Raw genomic sequence first — 18139 nt, 5'->3', positions numbered from 1 at the left:
TTATTTTGATGTAGCCCCAATAGTTTATTCTTGCATTGTTTCCTTTCCCTCAGGAGACATATCTGGAAAGAAGTTGCTATGGCCATTGTCAACATTTAGGTCTTTAATCCGTTTTGAATTTACTTTTGTGTATGGTGTAAGTAAGTGGTCTAGTTTCATTCATCTGCATGTTGCTGTCCAGTTTTCCCAACACCATTTGTTGAGGAAACTGTCTTTTTTCCATTGGATATTCTTTCTTTCTTTCTTGATGATTAATTGACCATACAATTGTGGGTTCATTTTTGGGTTCTATATTCTGTTCCATTGATCTATGTGCCTTTTTTTAAACTTATATTTGCCATTACCATACTGTTCTGGTAACTACAGCTTTGTAATATAAGTCAAAGTCCAGAAATGTGATGCCTCCAGCTTTGCTATTCTTTTGCAGGACTGCTTTGTGATTTAGGGTCTTTTGTGATTTCATGCAAATTCAAGACTCTGCTAGCGTTCAGGCCTTGGATTAATCCCCTTCCTTTGAGTTGGGGTAGAACCAGTGAATATGTGATGGAATGTCAATCCTGTGATTATAGTTAATAGTAAAGATGAAGGAATTTTGAAGATGTAATTAAGGTCCATAATTAGTGAACTTTGAGTTAAGCAAAAAGGAAGATCATTCTGAGTGAGCCTGACCTAATCATGTGCGCCCTTTAAAAGATGGGAGATGTCAGAGAGATTCTCTTGCTGGCTTGGAAGAAACAACCTGTCACGTTGTGAGAGGGCCATGTGACTAGGATGTGAGGGGAGTTCTAGGAGCCAAGAGCAATCCCTGCCAGATGGTAAGCAAATGAAGCTATGGCTACAAAAAAACCCCCTGAATTCTACCAACAACCAATGAGCTCAGAAGAGGACTTCAGCCTCTGATGAGACTGCAGCCCCAGCCAGTAACATTATTTAGCCTTATGAGACTCTTGAGCAGAGAGTGACCTCACTTGTGTAATATAAATGGGTGTTGTTTTAAATTGCCAAGATTTTGGTAATATTTTACACAGTGATGAAAACTAAATACAGTAATGAAGGGAAAAGGTAGGTAATAGGTTGGCAGCTTTGCTCCTTTCATTTTAGACTTTCTGAAAGTACAATTAGGTTTCTTCAATGAGATTTTGTAATAGACCTGGCTTTTTATATGTTCCTACTCACAAACTAGGAAAATGAGTATCGTTTTCTTGCATTCTCTCTCTATTGCCTTTTTCATAGAGCACTCTTATGGTTTACACTTCTGTAACTCTCCTATCCCCTGATGATATCTTTTGTGATGCAAATAATTGAAAATGAAACAAAAGGGGAAATAATTATGAGCACTACTTTTCACTTTAATTCTCTTTTATTAAACAATCTCACTAGGAAAACTTTTGAATTAGATGCTAATATTAGAAGGCAAAGTAAATATGTAAGAGAGAATGAACTAAGATGAAGAAGGGAGTTTTAATCCAAATATATTTCTAACTCTGACAGGTTCAAAAAATGCACCATTTGCCTGCTATGAAGAAATACAGTCTCACGCTGATAGGTTTGGGAACTGTGGTAAAATAAGAGGCAAATTTCAATCCTGTTCATGGAGGTATGCCATGGGAATATTAAAGATACTTTTCTTATGTTCTATAAGATTTTTTTTAGTTTTTCTCTCTATATTTCATTCATTCCAGTGGTTTCAAGTATCACATGTGTAAGGGAGTGAATTTTAAATAAAAATCTGTAGCCCTGACATCTTTCTTGTGTTATAGGCTAAATTTCTATCTAATTTTAAACATCTATATGTGGGTGATCATTAGACTTCTAAATTCAATCCAAGATTGAAAGTAATAATATCCATTGCACTTTTCTTCTTTGTTTGTTTGGGAAGACCTTTATCTCTCCTTCTATTCTAAATGACAGACTTGCTGGATAAAGGATTCTCGGCTGCATATTTTTTCTATCTAGCACACTGAAAATCTCGTGCCAATTCTTTCTGGCCTGCCAAGTTTCAAAAGAGAGATCAGTCACGAGTCTTATAGGTCTCCCTTTATATGTGAGGGCAGGTTTACCCCTTGCTGCTTTCAGAATTTTCTCTTTATCCTTGTATTTTGCCAGTTTCACTATGATACGTTGTGCAGAAGATCGATTCAAGTTATGTCTGAAGGGAGTTCTCTGTGCCTCTTGGATTTCAATGCCTTTTTCCTTCCCCAGTTCAGGGAAGTTCTCAGCCATAATTTCTTCAAGTACCCCTTCAGCACCTTTCCCTCTCTCTTCCTCCTCTGGGATACCAATTATGCGTATATTATTTCTTTTTAGTGTATCACTTAATTCTCTAATTTTCCCCTCATACTCCTGGATTTTTTTATCTCTCTTTTTCTCAGCTTCCTCTTTTTCCATAACTTTATCTTCTAGCTCACCTATTCTCTCCTCTGCCTCTTCAAGCCGAGCCGTGGTGGTTTCCATTTTGTTTTGCATTTCATTTAAAGCGTTTTTCAGCTCCTCGTGACTGTTCCTTAGTCCCATGATCTCTGTAGCAAGAGATTCTCTGCTGTCCTGTATACTGTTTTCAAGCCCAGCGATTAATTTTATGACTATTATTCTAAATTCACTTTCTGTTATGTTATTTAAGTCCTTTTTGATCAGCTCATTAGCTGTTGTTATTTCCTGGAGATTCTTCTGAGGGGAATTCTTCCGCTTGGTCATTTTGGATAGTGCCTGGTGTGGTGAGGACCTGCAGGGCACTTCCCCTGTGCTGTGGTGTATAACTGGAGTTGGTGGGCGGGGCCACAGTCTGACCTGATGTCTGCCCCCAGCCCACAGCTGGGGCCACAGTCAGACTGGTGTGTGCCTTCTCTTCCCCTCTCCTAGGGGCGGGATTCACTGTGGGGTGGCGTGGCCCGTCTGGGCTACCTGCACACTGCCAGGCTTGTGATGCTGGGGATCTGGCGTATTAGCTGGGGTGGGTAGGCAAGGTGCACGGGGGCAGGAGGGGCAGGCTTAGCTCACTTCTCCTTAGGTGATCCACTTCAGGAGGGCCCTGTGGCAGCAGGAGGGAGTCAGATCCGCTGCCGGAGGTTTGGCTCAGCAGAAGCACAGAGTTGGGTGTTTGCGCGGAGCGAGCAATTTCCCCCGGCAGGAACCGGTTCCCTTTGGGATTTTGGCTGGGGGATGGGCGGGGGAGATGGCTCTGGCGAGCGCCTTTGTTCCCCACCAAACTGAGCTCTGTCGTCCGGGGGCTCAGCAGCTCTCCCTCCCTTTGTCCTCCAGCCTTCCCACTTTCTGAGCAGAGCTGTTAACTTATGACCTCCCAGACACTAAGTCGTGCTTGCTGTCGGAACACAGTCCGTCAGGCCCCTCCGCTTTTGCCAGCCAGACTCGGGGGCTCTGCTTGGCCGGCGAGCCGCCCCTCCACCCCGGCTACCTCCCGCCAGTCTGTGGAGCGCGCACCGCCTCGCCGGCCTTCCTACCCTCTTCCGTGGGCCTCTCGACTGCGCTTGGCTCTGGCGACTCTGTTCTGCTAATCCTCTGGCGGTTTTCTGGGTTATTTAGGCAGGTGTAGGTGGAATCTAAGTGATCAGCCAGACGCGCGGTGAGCCCAGCGTCCTCCTACGCCGCCATCTTCCCCTCCTCCCTGCACTTTTCTTCTTTGAACCTGCTCATTTTTCTTTATAAAAATATTATCCTCACTCACTTGATTGTTTGCCCAAGCTGAAGACTGCCCAGTGTCCATAAAATGAAATTAAATTTCCCCTGCATTTGAAAAGCAAGATTTTTGATATTTTGGTCATTAATTTGTTTTAAACATTTATTAAGAACCTACTGTGTGGGGTGACTGGGTGGCTCCGTCGCTTAAGTGTCAGACTTTGGCTCAGGTCACAATCTCATGGTTGGTGAGCCTGAGCCCTATGCCAGGCTCTGTGATGACATCTGAGAGCCTGGAGCCTGCTTTGGATTCTGTGTCTCCCTCTCTCTCTGCCCCTCCCCCCACTTACACTCTGTCTCTCTCTCTCAAAAACAAATAAACATTAAAAAATGTACATTTTAAAAGAATCTGCTATGTGCTGGACACTGAACTAGATACTCATTAGCAAGCATACATGGCCCTTGTGCTTACTGAATTTGTACACTGGTAAACACACCACATAGTTTTGTTTCCTTGGTTGGTTATGCTGTTAATTTTGTTTGGAAATACCTTACTCTGGGGTGCCTGGGTGGCTCAATTGGTTAAGCGTCCGACTTCAGCTCAGGTCATGAACTCACGGTTCATGAGTTCAAGCCCAGCACTGGGCTCTGTGCTGACAGCTCAGAACCTGGAGCCTGCTTTGGATTCTGTGTCTCCCTCTCTCTCTGCCCCTCCCCCACCTTCACTTTCTCTCTCTCTCTCTCTCTCTCTCTCTCTCTCTCTCTCAAAAATAAATAAATGTTAAAAAAAAATAGAAATACCTTACTCTGGCTATTGAAATTCTACTAATTTGTAAACTTTGACTTAGATTTATGAATCATCTTCTCTATGAAGTTTCTCCTAATTGCTAAGTTAGAATGGGTCCTCATCTTAAATCTCTGTGAGAATTAATTTATTGTGGCACTTTTAATGGGATTTATATTACATTTAGTATTAAACTGTAAGGTCCTTGAGGTTAAGAGTAACAACTTATCACTCTTTCCCTCTACAGAGGGATATGAGATACTTGAGTGAATTGATTATTTGACAGTAAGTATATAATTCTTCACAGTGAATAAAAGACCTTTCATTAGCAGCATTGAAAGATAAGCTTGCAGAGTGATTTTCTTTTTAATTTTTAAAATATTTATTCATTTTTGAGAGAGAAAGAGATAGGGAGAGAGAGAGAGAAGGAGTGTGCATTGGGAGGGACAGAGAGAGAGGGAGACACAGAACTCAAAGCAGGTTCCAGGCTGTCAGCACAGAGCACAACACAGGATTTGAACTCATGAACTGTGAGATCATGACCTGAGCCAAAGTCAGACGCTCAGCCAACTGAGCCACCCAGGCATCTCTGGAGTATTTACTTTAAATGTTAGTGTTAAAATGTTACATTTTCCCTAGTTACATTTGCCATAAATGGAGAGCTGTACTTGGTTTTGTTTTGGGTTTTTTTTTGTCAAAGAAAGAAAATCTGAAGCATTTCTAACAAATTCCTAACAAATACCTAATGTGTAATAATCATATAATTTTACTATGTTTGCAGGAATCTTCAATGTGGGAGACTAATTTGTACTTACCCTACACGAATTCCTTTTCGCAAAGAAAATGGCGCTGTGATTTATGCTTTTGTACGAAATAATTTATGTATAACCATAGACTACAGATTGCCTAATGCAAATCAAGATCCAATGAAAGTCTCCAATGGTTCTCATTGTGATGAAGGGAGGGTAAATGATTTAAAATCTATTTTTTTAAATCTAGTTTTATTAATTTCTTTAATATTTTCATTTAAGTATCAAATTTCAGTTCATTTCTATGTAACTTTAAATATTTGGATAAGGAGAAAATGAATAAGCTTCATTTTGTCTCCAGATATTAAGAGGGCAATAGGAATGTTTGATCTTCTTCAGAATTTCGGTATTGTGACCAAGGAAACTCCCAAGTGTTTTGGAACTGGAGTGTGAGGAGAGCTATCTTGTGACTATGTTAAGTACCCCATTGCATGGAAATTCACTTTTCTTCTTAGAGAAGAAAGAAGAAATCCCCCTTAGTAATATATGTCTCTTCGTAGCCCAGTAGATAAGAGCACCACTTAGATCAGGCTTCTTAGAATCAATTCTTCAAAACTTCTTATTTTTTGACATTCTGCAAGTAACCTAACCAGTCTGAGATGCCACAACTGGATGTAAGGTGGTGATAGTAATAGCATTTACTCTATGGGGTTATTGCAAAGATTAAATGAGATTCCTGGCACATAGAGCTAAATGTAGATTGGCTATTATTATTGATTATTATAATTAACTATGTTTGAGGCTAACCCAAATCTGGAGAAAACATAGGAGGAATAAACTTACTTGAACATTTCATTTAATTCCTGGCCAGATCTTTGCTTATGAGGAATGATAATCTAGTGTAGGCCTTAAATGCCTCCTTAAAGGATGTATATACCAAGGAGCTCAGTAGCTATATTTTGGCTTTGGAGCCAAAACAACTAAAAAATGAAACATAGTCAACAAATGATTTGATATTATTCAGTCGATAATTTAGTAAGAATAGAATACGTTTTATAACATGGACAGTTCTTCTCAGTGTTAATGTATGAAAACACATTTTACCAGATAGTTTTTAATGATGTTATAAATCACATTGATGAAACCTTCTTGGCAACTTTTTTTGTCAGTAGCATCCTAATATAACAGGACTCTTCATCTCAGTTTCAACTGAGGCAGGCATGCAATAGATACTACACTCAAAGGGAGTTTTAGACACACCATCAAGGCCAAGAACTAATGAGAAAACTCAACACAGTGAAGGTTTAAAAGAATTGTTAGTTTGTTTGCATTTAGAAAGTGTTTTGTGAGGCTATTTTTTTTTACGTCAGACACTCAACTGAGTGAGCCACCCAGATACCCCTAAAACAATTTTTTTGAAGAGTTGTACTGTGCTTTAACGTTTAAAAGGAAATCATTTTCACCTACTACATCCCATTTTAACTTCAAAACAAATCTCAATGCTTTAGAAAAAGTATGATTTGTACTCAGATAAGAAAACTGTATCTTAGGGTAGTTGATATTGCTGTAAATACTGGAGTTGGTAATGTATCCTTAATCCTCTGATTAATACACTTTAAACTTAGAATGATTATATCTGGATGTTTCATACATTCCATAATATAATTTAGATATGTATAGCATATTTTAATAAAAATTCCTATTAACTTTATTAGAGAATTCTAATAATAATTCATATTTGAGGAAAATTTACTATATGTCCTGATGATTTTCTTTCGATGCAAACTTTTGATATATGCGACAAATACAGCATATTCTTTTAACTGTGCTCTTAGGAATAGTTTTGTTAGATTTCAGGGTATTATAAGTGGTTATGTGAACATGATTTTTTTTGGTCTTATTTGTATCTGTCACTTCCCTACATTGAATTATTTTTTTAGCTAATTTTTAAAAATAAATGTTTATTTATTTTTGAGAGAGAGGAGAGAGAGAGAGAGAGAGAGAGAGAGAGAGAGAGAGAGAGAGAGAGAACATGAGTGGGGGAAGGGCAGAGAGAGGGAGACAGAGGATCTGAAGAGGGCTCTGCACTGGCAGCAGTGAGCCTGATATGGACTCGAACCCACAAACTACGAGATCATGCCCTTAGTTGAAGTCAGACAATCAACAGCCTAAGCTACCCAGACTCCCCTAAAACGAATTTTTTAGAGAAGTTTTAGGCCCACAGCAAAACTGAAAGGAAGGTACAGAGTTCCCATATACTCCCTTGCTCTCACATAAGCATAAGACTATTATCAACATCCCCCACTGGAGTGGTACATTTGATACAATTGGTGAGCTTGCATTGACACATCATTATCACCCAGTCCATAATTTACATTAGATTTATCTGAAAAATTGCAAAATACTTGGAGATTAAACAACACATTTTTAAATGTGCTAAAGGAGAAATTTTAAGACAATTTGAAAAATATTTTGAACTAATTGAAAATGAAAACACAACATAAAAATTTGCAGGTTACAGCAAAAGCAATACTTAGATGGAAATTTATTACATTGAACACTTATGGTCTTATGGTATAAAATTACTGACTTTTATGTCAAGGCAGCTGGACTCCTTTAACATGGAAAAAAGATTTTTTTTCTTTTTTTAGATCTGTGTAAATGGTGAATGTGTAGAATCAAGAATAATTAAGTCTGAATCATCTGTCTGTTCAAAAAAGTGCAACGGACATGGAGTAAGTAAGCACAAAATTTGTTTCCCCAAATTACATCTATTTGAACACTTTTTAAAAAATTAATTAATTAACTAATTTTTAAATTTACATCCAAGTTAGCATATAGTGCAACAATGATTTCAGGAGTATATTCCTTAATACCCTTAGCCCATCCCCCCTCCCAAAACCCTTCCAGCAAGCCTCTGTTTGTTCTCTATATTTAAGAGTCTTGTTTTGTCCCCCTCACTATTTTTATATTATTTTTGCTTCCTTTCCCTTATGTTCACCTGTTTTGTATCTTAAATTTCACATGTGAGCTAAGTCATATGATATTTGTCTATCTCTGATTGACTAATTTCACTTAGCATAATACCGTCCAGTTCCATCCACATAGTTGCAAATGACAAGATTTCATTCTTTTTGATTGCCGAGTATACATACACCATTGTATACATTCACCGCTTTTTCTTTATCCATTCATCTATCGATGGACATTTGGGCTTTTTCCATACTTTGGCTATTGTCGATAATGCTGCTATAAACATTGGGTGTAAATGCCCCTTCAAAACAGCACACCTATATCCATTGGATAAATACATAGTAGTGCAATTGCTGGCTTGTGGGGTAGTTCTATTTTTAATTTTTTGAGGAACCTCCATACTGTTTTCCAGAGTGACTGCACAAGTTTGCTTTCCCAGTGCTTTTGCAGAACAAAAGAGATCCTCTTTCTCTGCATCCTTGCCAACATCTGTTGTTTCCTGAGTTGTTAATGTTAGTCATTCTGACAGATGTGAGGTGGTACCTCATTGTGGTTTTGGTTTGTATTTCCTTGCCGATGAGTGATGCTGAGCATCTTTTCATGTGTCTGTTTGCCAACTGGATGCCTTCTTTGGAAAAGTGCCTATTACTGTCTTTTGCCCATTTATTCACTAGATTATTTGGTTTTTGGGTGTTGAGTTTGATAAGTTCTTTATAGATTTTGAATACTAACCCTTTATCTGATATGTCATTTGCACATATCTTCTCCCATTCCATCGGTTGCTTTTTAGTTTTGCTGATTGTTTCCTTCACTGTGCAGAAGTTTTTTATCTTGATGAGATCCCAGTTTGGCTATTCAGGGTATTTTGTGGTTCCATGCAAATTTTAGGATTGTTTGCTCTAGCTTTGAGAAGAATGCTGGTGAAATTTTGACTGGGATTGCATTGAATGTGTAAATTGCTTTGGGTAGTATTGACATTTTAACAATATTTGTTTTTCCAGTCCATGAGTATGGAATGTTTTTCCATTTCTTTGTGTATTCTTCAATTTCCTTTATAAGTTTTCCATTGTCTTCAGCATACAAATCTTTTACAACTTTGGTTAGGTTTATTCCTAGGCATTTTATGCTTCTTGGTGCAGTTATAAATGGTATCAATTTCTTGATTTCTCTTCTGTTGCTAGATTATTGGTGTACATAAATGCTATTTACATTTTTGGTGTGTACATTGATTTTGTGTCCTGCGACTTTGCTGAAGTCATGTATCAGTTCTAGCAGCTTCTTGGTGGAGTCTTTCGGGATTTCCATGTAGAGTATCATGTCGTCTGTGAAAAGTGAAAGTTTGACTTCTTTGCCAATTTGGATGCCTTTTATTTCATTTTGTTGTCTGATTGTAGAGGCTAGGACTTCCAACACTATATTAAACAACAGTGGTGAGAGTGGACATTCCTGCTGATTCCTGATCTCAGGGGGTAAGCTCTCAGTTTTTCTCCCTTGAGGATGATATTAGCTGTGGACTTTTCATATTTGGCTTTTATGATGTTAAGGTATGTTCCTCCTATCCCAGCTTCTTGAGGATTTTTATTAAGAAAGGATGCTATATTTTGTCAAATGCTTTTTCTGCATCTATTGACAGGATCATATGGTTCTTATCCTTTCTTCTCTTAATGTGATGTATCACACTGATTGATTTGTGAATATTGAACCAGCCCTGTATACCAGGAATGAATCCCACTTTATTGTGTTGAATAATTCTTTGGATATACTGTTGAATTCAATTTGTTAGTGTCTTGTTGAGAATTTTTGCATCCATGTTCATCGGGAATATTGGCCTGTAATTCTCCTTTTTAGGGGGTTCTCTGTCTGGTTTGGGAATCAAGGTGATGCTGGCTTGATAGAATGAGTCTGGAAGCTTTCCTTCCATTTCTACTTTTTGGGACAGCTCTCAAGCTGTCGAGGATAGGTATTAACTCTGCTTTAAATGTCTGGTAGAATTCCCCTGGGAAGCCATCTGGCCCAGGAGTCTTATTTGCTGGGAGATTTTTGATAACTGATTCAATTTATTTGCTGGTTATGGGCCTGTTCAAATTTTCTGTTTCTTCCCCTCTGAGTTTTGTTAGTGTGTGGGTGTCTAGGAATTTGTCCATTTCCTCCATGTTGTCCAATTTGTTGGAATATAACTTTTATAGTATTCTATGATTATTGTTTGTGTTTCTATGATGTTGGTTGTGATCTGTCCTCTTTCATTCATGATTTTATCTATTTGGGTCCTCTCTCTTTTTGAGGAGTCTGGCAAGGGGTTTATCAATTTTATTTTTTCAAAAACCAGCTCTAAGATTCATTGATATATTCTATTTTTTTGGGATTTTATATTGTTTATTTCTGCTCTAATATTTATTATTTCTCTTCTTCTGCTGGCTTTGAGGTTTCTTTGCTGTTCTTCTAGTTCCTTTAGGTGTCCTGTTAGATTTTGTATTGGGGATTTTTCTTGTTTCTTGAGATAGGCCTTGACTACAGTGTACTTTCCTCTTAGGACTGCCTTTCCTGCATCCCAAAGGTTTTGGACTGTCCTGTTTTCATTTTCATTTGTTTCCATATATTTTTTAATTTCTTCTTTAATTGCCTGGTTGAGTCATTCTTTGTTTAGTAGGATGTTCTTTAACCTCCATGCATTTGGAGGCTTTCCAAATTTTCTCTTATTGATTTCAAGTTTCATGACATTGTGATCAGAACAACATATGATCTTATCTCTTTTATATTTATTGAGGGCTGTTTTGTGACCAAGTACATGATTCTATGTTGGAGAATGTTCCATGTGCATGTGAAAAGAATGTGTATTCTGCTGCTTTTGGATGAAAGATTCTGAATATATCTGTCAAGTCCATCTGGTCCAGTGTATCATTCAAGGCCATTGTTTCTTTATTGATTTTTTTCCCAGATGATCTTTCCATTTCTGTAAGTGGAGTATTAAAGTCACCTGCAATTACGGCATTCCTATCAATAAGATTGCTTATGTTTGTGATTAATTGATTTATGTATTTGGGTTCTTTCAAGTTGGGAGTATAAACATTTACAATTGTTAGCTCTTCTTGATGGATAGACCCTGTAATTATGATATAATGCCCTTCTTCATCTCTTGTTACAGCCTTTAGTTTAAAATCTAGTTTGTCTGATACTAGTATGGCTACTCCAGCTTTCTTTTGACTTCCAGTAGCATGATAGATGGTTTCCATCCTCACTTTCAGTCGAAAAGTGTCCTCAGGTCTAAAATGGGTCTCTTGTAGACAGCATAAATGGATCTTGTTTTTAAATCTATTCTGATAACATATGTCTTTTGATTGGAGCATTTAGTCTGTTTACATTCAGTGTTATTATTGAAAGATATGGATTTGGTGTCATTGTGTTATGTTTCAGTTTCATGCTTGTGGTGATGTCTCTGGTCCTTTGTAGTCTGTGCAGCATTCTACTCACAAAGCCCCCCTTAGGATCTCTTGCAGGGCTGGTTTAGTGGTCATGAACTCCTTCAGTTTTTGTTTGTCTGGAAAAGTCTTTATTTCTCCTTCTATTCTGAATGACAGCCTTTCTGGATAAAGGATTCTTGGCTGCATGTTTTTCCTATTCAGCACATTGAATATTTCCTGCCACTCCCTTCTGGCCTGCCAAGTTTCTGTGGATAGGTCTGCTAGTACCCTGATGTGTCTACCCTTGTAAGTTAAGGCCCATTTGTCCCTAGCTGCTTTCAGAATTCTCTCTTCATCTTTGTAATTTGCTGGTTTCACTATGATATTCCATGGAGAAGATCTATTCTTGTTAAATCGGAAGGGCATTTTCTGTGCCTTCTGGATTTGGATGTCCATTTTCTTTCCCAGATTAAGGAAGTTCTCAGCTATAATTTCTTCTGGTAAACCTTCTGCCCCTCTCTCTCTCTCTTTTCTTCTTCTGGAGCTCCTATGATACAGATATTATGTTTCATTGAATCACTTAATTCTCCAATTCTCCTCTCATGGTCTAGTATTTTCTTATCTTTTTCTCAGGTTCATCATTTTCCATAATTTTATCTTGTATTTCACTTAATCTCCCCTCTCCCTCCTCTATCCTTGCTATCACTGCATCTAGTTTATTTTGTACCTCATTCACAGCATTTCTTAATTTGTCATGACTATTTCTTAGTTCCTTGATCTCTGCAGTAATAGATTCTCTGCTGTCTTCTATGCTTTTTCAAGCCCAGCAATTAATCTTATGACTATTATTCTAAATTTTTGCTCAGTTATATTGTTTATATGTGTTTTGAGCAATTCTCTAGCTGTCACTTCTTCCTGGAATTTCTTTTGAGGAAAATTCTTCTGTTTCATAATATTGACTAGTTTTCTGTCCCTTTTGTGTTTTAATAGTTTGCTATGAGTCCTGTTCCTGCAAGCACTACTATATTAAAAAGGGGTCATAATGCTGTCCAGGGTCTGGCCCTTCAGGAGGTATTTTTGGAGTGTGTTTCATGCTGTCTGTTGTTGAGACTCTGGTTGCTTTATCTCCCTACTTGTAGTGGTGGTTTGGTCCTTCCACCACATGTGCTTTGATTTGTTGAAGTATCCCTGGAAAAAATTTTTTTAAAAAGGGTGGGGGTGGTGGAAGAGGCCTTGTCCCATAGAAAGAGAGAAATTACTGAGGTGGGGTAAAGGAAAGCAAACAAAAAATTGACCAGGCAGAGAATCAGAGAAACTATAGGGCTTAGTCCATAGAGAGAAAGAGGAACATAAATAAGGAGATAGAGAAGAGGTATAAAAGGAATAGATTCAAAATGTCTGCTTAAACAAACCAACAACCAGAACAATCAGACTAGAGAATGGAAGAAATAAGAGGAATAAAAGGAAGAACACACACACACACACACACATACACACACACACACACAGACACACAGACACACAGACACACAAATAAGAATTGACCAAGAACCAAATCAGAGAATGTAAAACCACTTGATACTTGATATTTGATGGTGCCTTGGAACCAGTGCCTGTGCTGGTCTGGAGGAGGGACTGTCTGGTTTGGTCAGTGTCAGTCCTGCTCTGTTAGATACATAGTTACCAGGAACAGAGAGGCATGGTTTGGTGTAGGCAGGTCCTGCCTCCACTGCGCGCCCACTGTCTGTTCCCTGAAACCCTGCTTTGTTGGTGATGGGGAGAAAAATGGTGACACCCCAGTCTCTCCTCCCTGGACCAGGGGTCCCAAACCAATCTGTTCAGATCATCCTCACAGTGCCACATGGGCAGGAGCAGGCTGGTTTTGTTCCACACCACAGTCTCCTGAACTTCCTAGGTGCTTGACTGGGATTCAAACCTCGATGTCTGAAAGGATCCCACTCCATGCACCTTGGTTCCAGAGAAGTGCCACTCTTCCCAGCCCACTGACTAATGGCCTCTAGTTCCTCACAGTGCTGACTGGGCGCAAGTGGGCCACTATGTCCGCTCCACCATTTCCTGCACTTCCCTGGCACTCGGCTGGGATTCAAACCCCTGTGTCTTAAAGGATCCCACTCCATGTGTCCCAGTTCCAGTGTACTGTCACTCTGGGTACTGTTACAAAGGTCCTCTGTGTGGCAGGGGCCTGCAGGGTCTTTTGTCTTTTGAATGGCTGTTTGCCTTCTTCCCACAGCACTCAAGGGAGAGGATTGCTCTCTCCAACTGCACCTGGGAGCTAGCTATGGAACCCAAGGCTGGTTCCCCTCCTCCCCAGGTGCTTGAGTAGGGCAGAGAAAGCCTCACAGTTAGAAATTGGTTCTTTCTCTGTTTTTTTCCATTCCTTGGTTTGTGGTTTTCCTCTTGTCCAAATACAATCCTACACTTCCACAACCTCTCTTTCTATTACTTTTGTCTCTCCACAGAAGGGGATCCCTCCCCTCCATGCCTACACTGCCCTTTTTCTCTCTCCTGGTTCGCAATCATCCACCTATGGCCCACCAAGTTGTCCCTGTGGGCCCCTAGAGATGTTTCTGTCACTCCATTGCCCGGATTCCTGGAATTTCCAGTCTTCTGGCCTCAATACTGCTGTGCTTGAGGGATGAGGGAACTTTGGGTCCCCCTACTTCTCTGCCATGTTGACTGACTCTTGATACTGATGAATCTTAAAAAAACCTTATTTATACATCCAGTGCTAAGTTCAATTTATTCTAAAAATTTTTTTCAAATACTATTTTAAAGAATAGAAACCTAAAATATGTTGTATGTGTATTGTGTTTGTATAGTTGAAATATTTGGTTTGGTGTTATGGTTGTCATATAAAAGAATTATAGCCTCAGAATACCTAGGTGGCTCAGTTGGTTAAGCATCCAGCTCTTGATTTGAGCTCAGGTCATGATCTCATGGTTTGTGATTTCCAGCCCTATGTTGGGCTCCATGCTGACAGTGTGGAGCCTGCTTGGGGTTCTCTCCCTCTCTTTCTGCTTCTCCCCCACTTTCTCCCTCTTCTCTCTCAAAATAAATAAGCTTAAAAAACCCTCTCATTTAAAAAAACAATAAGAGAATTATAATTGTAACCTCATCTTGATAGATATATTTTAATGTTTATTTATTTATTTTAGGGGGTGTGAGAGGGTAAGAGAGAATCCCAAGCAGGCTCCATGCTCTCAACTCAAAGCCTGACATTGGGCTCAATCTCACAAATCATGAGATCATGACAGCCAAAATCAGGAGTTGGATGCTTAACCAACTGAGTCACCAGGTGCTCCTGATAGATATTTTTTAATAAAAAAGAAAGAAAGAAAGAAAACTATTCCTACCTTTTGCCCACTAAGCTTCTAATTTCCATGTGGTGTCTAAGATGTGGTGCTATGTGTATTATCATTTGTCTGATATGTATAATGGCTGTCTTATTTATTGACCTGCCTATTCTCACAATAGTATAATACTATTTTATGTTTTATAGCAATTGGTAAAAAACAATTACAAATTAATATTAGATATGTCAAGTTTTCTAACTATTCTCTCTTGGATTATTTATTCAAATCTTTGTTATAATATTGGGAAAGTTTTGTGGTTTTCTTCATGTGATGTTGAATATACTTTGTTAAAATTATTTCTTCATATTCCATTGTTTGTTTTTAGTGTGATTAGGGATATTTCCCTATTTTTTTCAATATATGAAGTTTATTGTCAAATTGGTTTCCATACAACACCCAGTGCTCATCCCAAAAGGTGCCCTCCTCAATACCCATCACCCACCCTCCCCTCCCTCCCACCCCCCATCAACCCTCAGTTTGTTCTCAGTTTTTAGGAGGCTTTTATGCTTTGGCTGTCTTCTACTCTAGCCTCTTTTTTTTCCCTTCCCCTCCCCCATGGGTTTCTGTTAAGTTTCTCAGGATCCACATAAGAGTGAAACCATATGGTATCTGTCTTTCTCTGTATGGCTTATGGGGATCTTTCCCTATTACATTTAATGTGTAGGGAAGTTAATAATATTTGCACATTCATTTCTGTTTATATAACTTACTAAACTATAGAAAACTTGGAACAGTCACTGGATACCTCAGGAAAGTCATTGTTTTACTAGCAACAGTAGCCCTAGAGAAAAGGATATTCTAAATCTGCCTATCAAAACTTAAAGATAATCCTTATCAAACTGCTTTGCAGGTAATTTAACTGTCTCCCAGCACAAAGTATAGCAATCTTTAAAGGGAAACTATAAAATCTATATATTCTACAATATCAATAATATCCTGCATAAAATTCTTAAAAATAAGGAAATATGCCAAGAAGGAGAATTATGTAACCTATAAGGAGAAAAAAATTAGTCAATAAAAATGTACCCTGAAATGTTTAAAATGATATAATTACCTGATAGGGACTTTTTTTTTAATATGAAATTTATTGTCAAATTGGTTTCCATACAACACCCAGTGCTCATCCCAAAAGGTGCCTTCCTCAATACCCATCACTCACCCCCCCTCCCTCCCATCCCTCATCAACCCTCAGTTTGTTCTCAGTTTTTAAGAGTCTCTTATGTTTTGGCTCCCTCCCTCTCTAACCTCTTTTTTTTTTCTTCCCCTCCCCCACGGACTATAAATATTCTCATGGAGTTAAAAAATATTAACATAATAATAAGAGAATGGGAGATATAATTTCTAGAGATGGGAAAATATAACTGAAATGAAAAATTCCGTCAATGGGATTAACTGCTCAACAGACACAATAGAAGATATCAGTAAATTTAAAGATAAACCAATAGAAACTATTTAAATTGAAGGAAGAAGATTTAAAAAGATTGAAAAAAAAACCATGAACCAGTATTCCCCCTTTTTTCTACTTCATTATTCTCCATAAGTTTGTCGTCTATATTGCTGATTCGCTGCTCTGCTTTACCCATCCTTGCTGCCGTGTTATCTATTTAAGCTCAGTTACAACATTTTTAATTTCATCCTGACTAGCTTTTACTTCTTTTACCTCCACAGAAAGGGATTCTATTCTATTTTCAACCCCAGCTAGTATTCTTATTGTGATTCTACATTCTGATTCAGACATCTTGTTTGTATCTGTGTTGATTAAGTCCCTGGCTGTCATTTGTTTCTATTCTTTCTTTTGGGGTGAATTCCTTCATTTTGTCATTTTGAAGAAAGAAAAAGAATTAATAAAATAAAAAATAAATTAAAACTAAAAAATTAAAAACAACACAAAAAATCAAAGGAAGGATGTGAGCTCCTAGGTATGTTTTGGTCTGGTTGTTGAAAGAAGCTTGACAGAAGAGAGAAAAAAGGGAAAGAAAAAGGAAAATGTTTGAAAATTTAAAAAAATGAATGCAGTAAAATAGAACAAAATGAAATGATGAAAGTAAATAGGATTTAAAATTTACAAAAGTAAAAAATATACTAGAAAAAAATTAAAATATTTTTTATAAAAACAGAAAATAAAAATAAATTTTTTTCTCTTTCTGTATTCAAGAATTGTTGCAGGGAGTATGGCTGGAGTTGCAAAAGATGAGTCTGCAAACAAATTGCAGTTAAGTGAAGGTTCTCATACTCAAGTCGGAATAAGGCCCCAACTCCAGAATGCAGCTTCTTTTTATTAGCATAATTGCTAAAGACTACGTGCATAAAGTCAGCTAAGCAAGTGTGTTAATCAATCTAATGGTTTAGCTTTTTAAGGTTGAATTTTGAGTTAATTGGTTTCTATAACACTAGGAAGGGTCAGGTGTGAAGGAGGATCTGGCCCTGGACAATGTTAATGACTCTAGGCATTCCTTACCAGCCACAGCCTCGGTCAGCTATGTAAACATATCCTAAGGCCTTGCACCTTCTCCAGCCCTTCCCATTTGAAGTCTTTTTCTTTGATGCTTCTCTCTTGCATCTCCCACAAAGAATAAGCAAAGAAAAATAAAAAAAATTGAATACATGTACCAGCAAACAGAATGAAATATGATTGAAATTACATCCAATTTTCCCTAGAAGCCAAACTATGAAGCAGTTTATAGTCCATAAACTAAGCAGGCTGAGAGATTTGTGGTGTTCCTCTAGAGTGCAGTTGACCCATTTGAGCAGGGCTTGGTGTAGCAGCTTCCTTCTCCACTAGACGGTGCTGCTTAGTTTATTGGGGTGGATTGTTGTGGTGCAGGTAGGCATGTATGCGCATGCACGGGAGGGGTTAAAAATGGCGTCACCCAGCTACCTAGTCTCTAGTATCAGAACTCTGTGCTCTCACCCACTGGCAGTCAAGCACCCCTCCTTTGTTTCCTGCTTTCATCCACTCCCTGCCTCTATGCTGTCTGTGACCAAGCAGTCAATCTGCCAGGAGGCACCTCCCTCCTGAGTTTTATCTCAGATGGGGCTGTGTTTCCAAATCCCTTACTTCTGAGGGCCCTGCGGCTTTGACCCGCTCAGAACCTCTCTGGGAGAGTCTCACCAAGCAATGGCCAGGTGCTGGCCCACCATCTGGTACGTGGACATGACTGTGCTGCTGCATAGCCCAGAGACTGTGGCCAGGTGTCTGCCTGCCCCAGAAAAAGTTTGTGCAATTAT

At 38.6% G+C, this 18139-nt stretch overlaps 1 protein-coding gene across 6 annotated transcripts in view; it reads left to right on the top strand.

The window, feature by feature from the left end:
• Positions 1-18139, top strand: part of ADAM32 (ADAM metallopeptidase domain 32) — a 184825-nt gene that overhangs the window by 138614 nt on the left and 28072 nt on the right. For all 6 annotated transcript variants that reach the window (XR_007151363.1, XM_047854776.1, XM_047854775.1 and 3 more), the window contains 3 exons: positions 1492-1597; positions 5199-5382; positions 7818-7901. Coding sequence is in view for 5 of the 6 variants with exons in the window: in XM_047854776.1 (XP_047710732.1) it covers positions 1492-1597; positions 5199-5382; positions 7818-7901 (374 nt within the window). In the remaining variant the exon portion in view is untranslated. The remainder of the gene's footprint in view (positions 1-1491; positions 1598-5198; positions 5383-7817; positions 7902-18139) is intronic.

This window comes from Prionailurus viverrinus, chromosome B1, assembly GCF_022837055.1.
Source record: "Prionailurus viverrinus isolate Anna chromosome B1, UM_Priviv_1.0, whole genome shotgun sequence".
NCBI classification, from domain to species: domain Eukaryota; kingdom Metazoa; phylum Chordata; class Mammalia; order Carnivora; family Felidae; genus Prionailurus; species Prionailurus viverrinus.
Note: the sequence above shows the minus strand (reverse complement) of the source record. Positions and strands in the feature narration are given on the sequence as shown.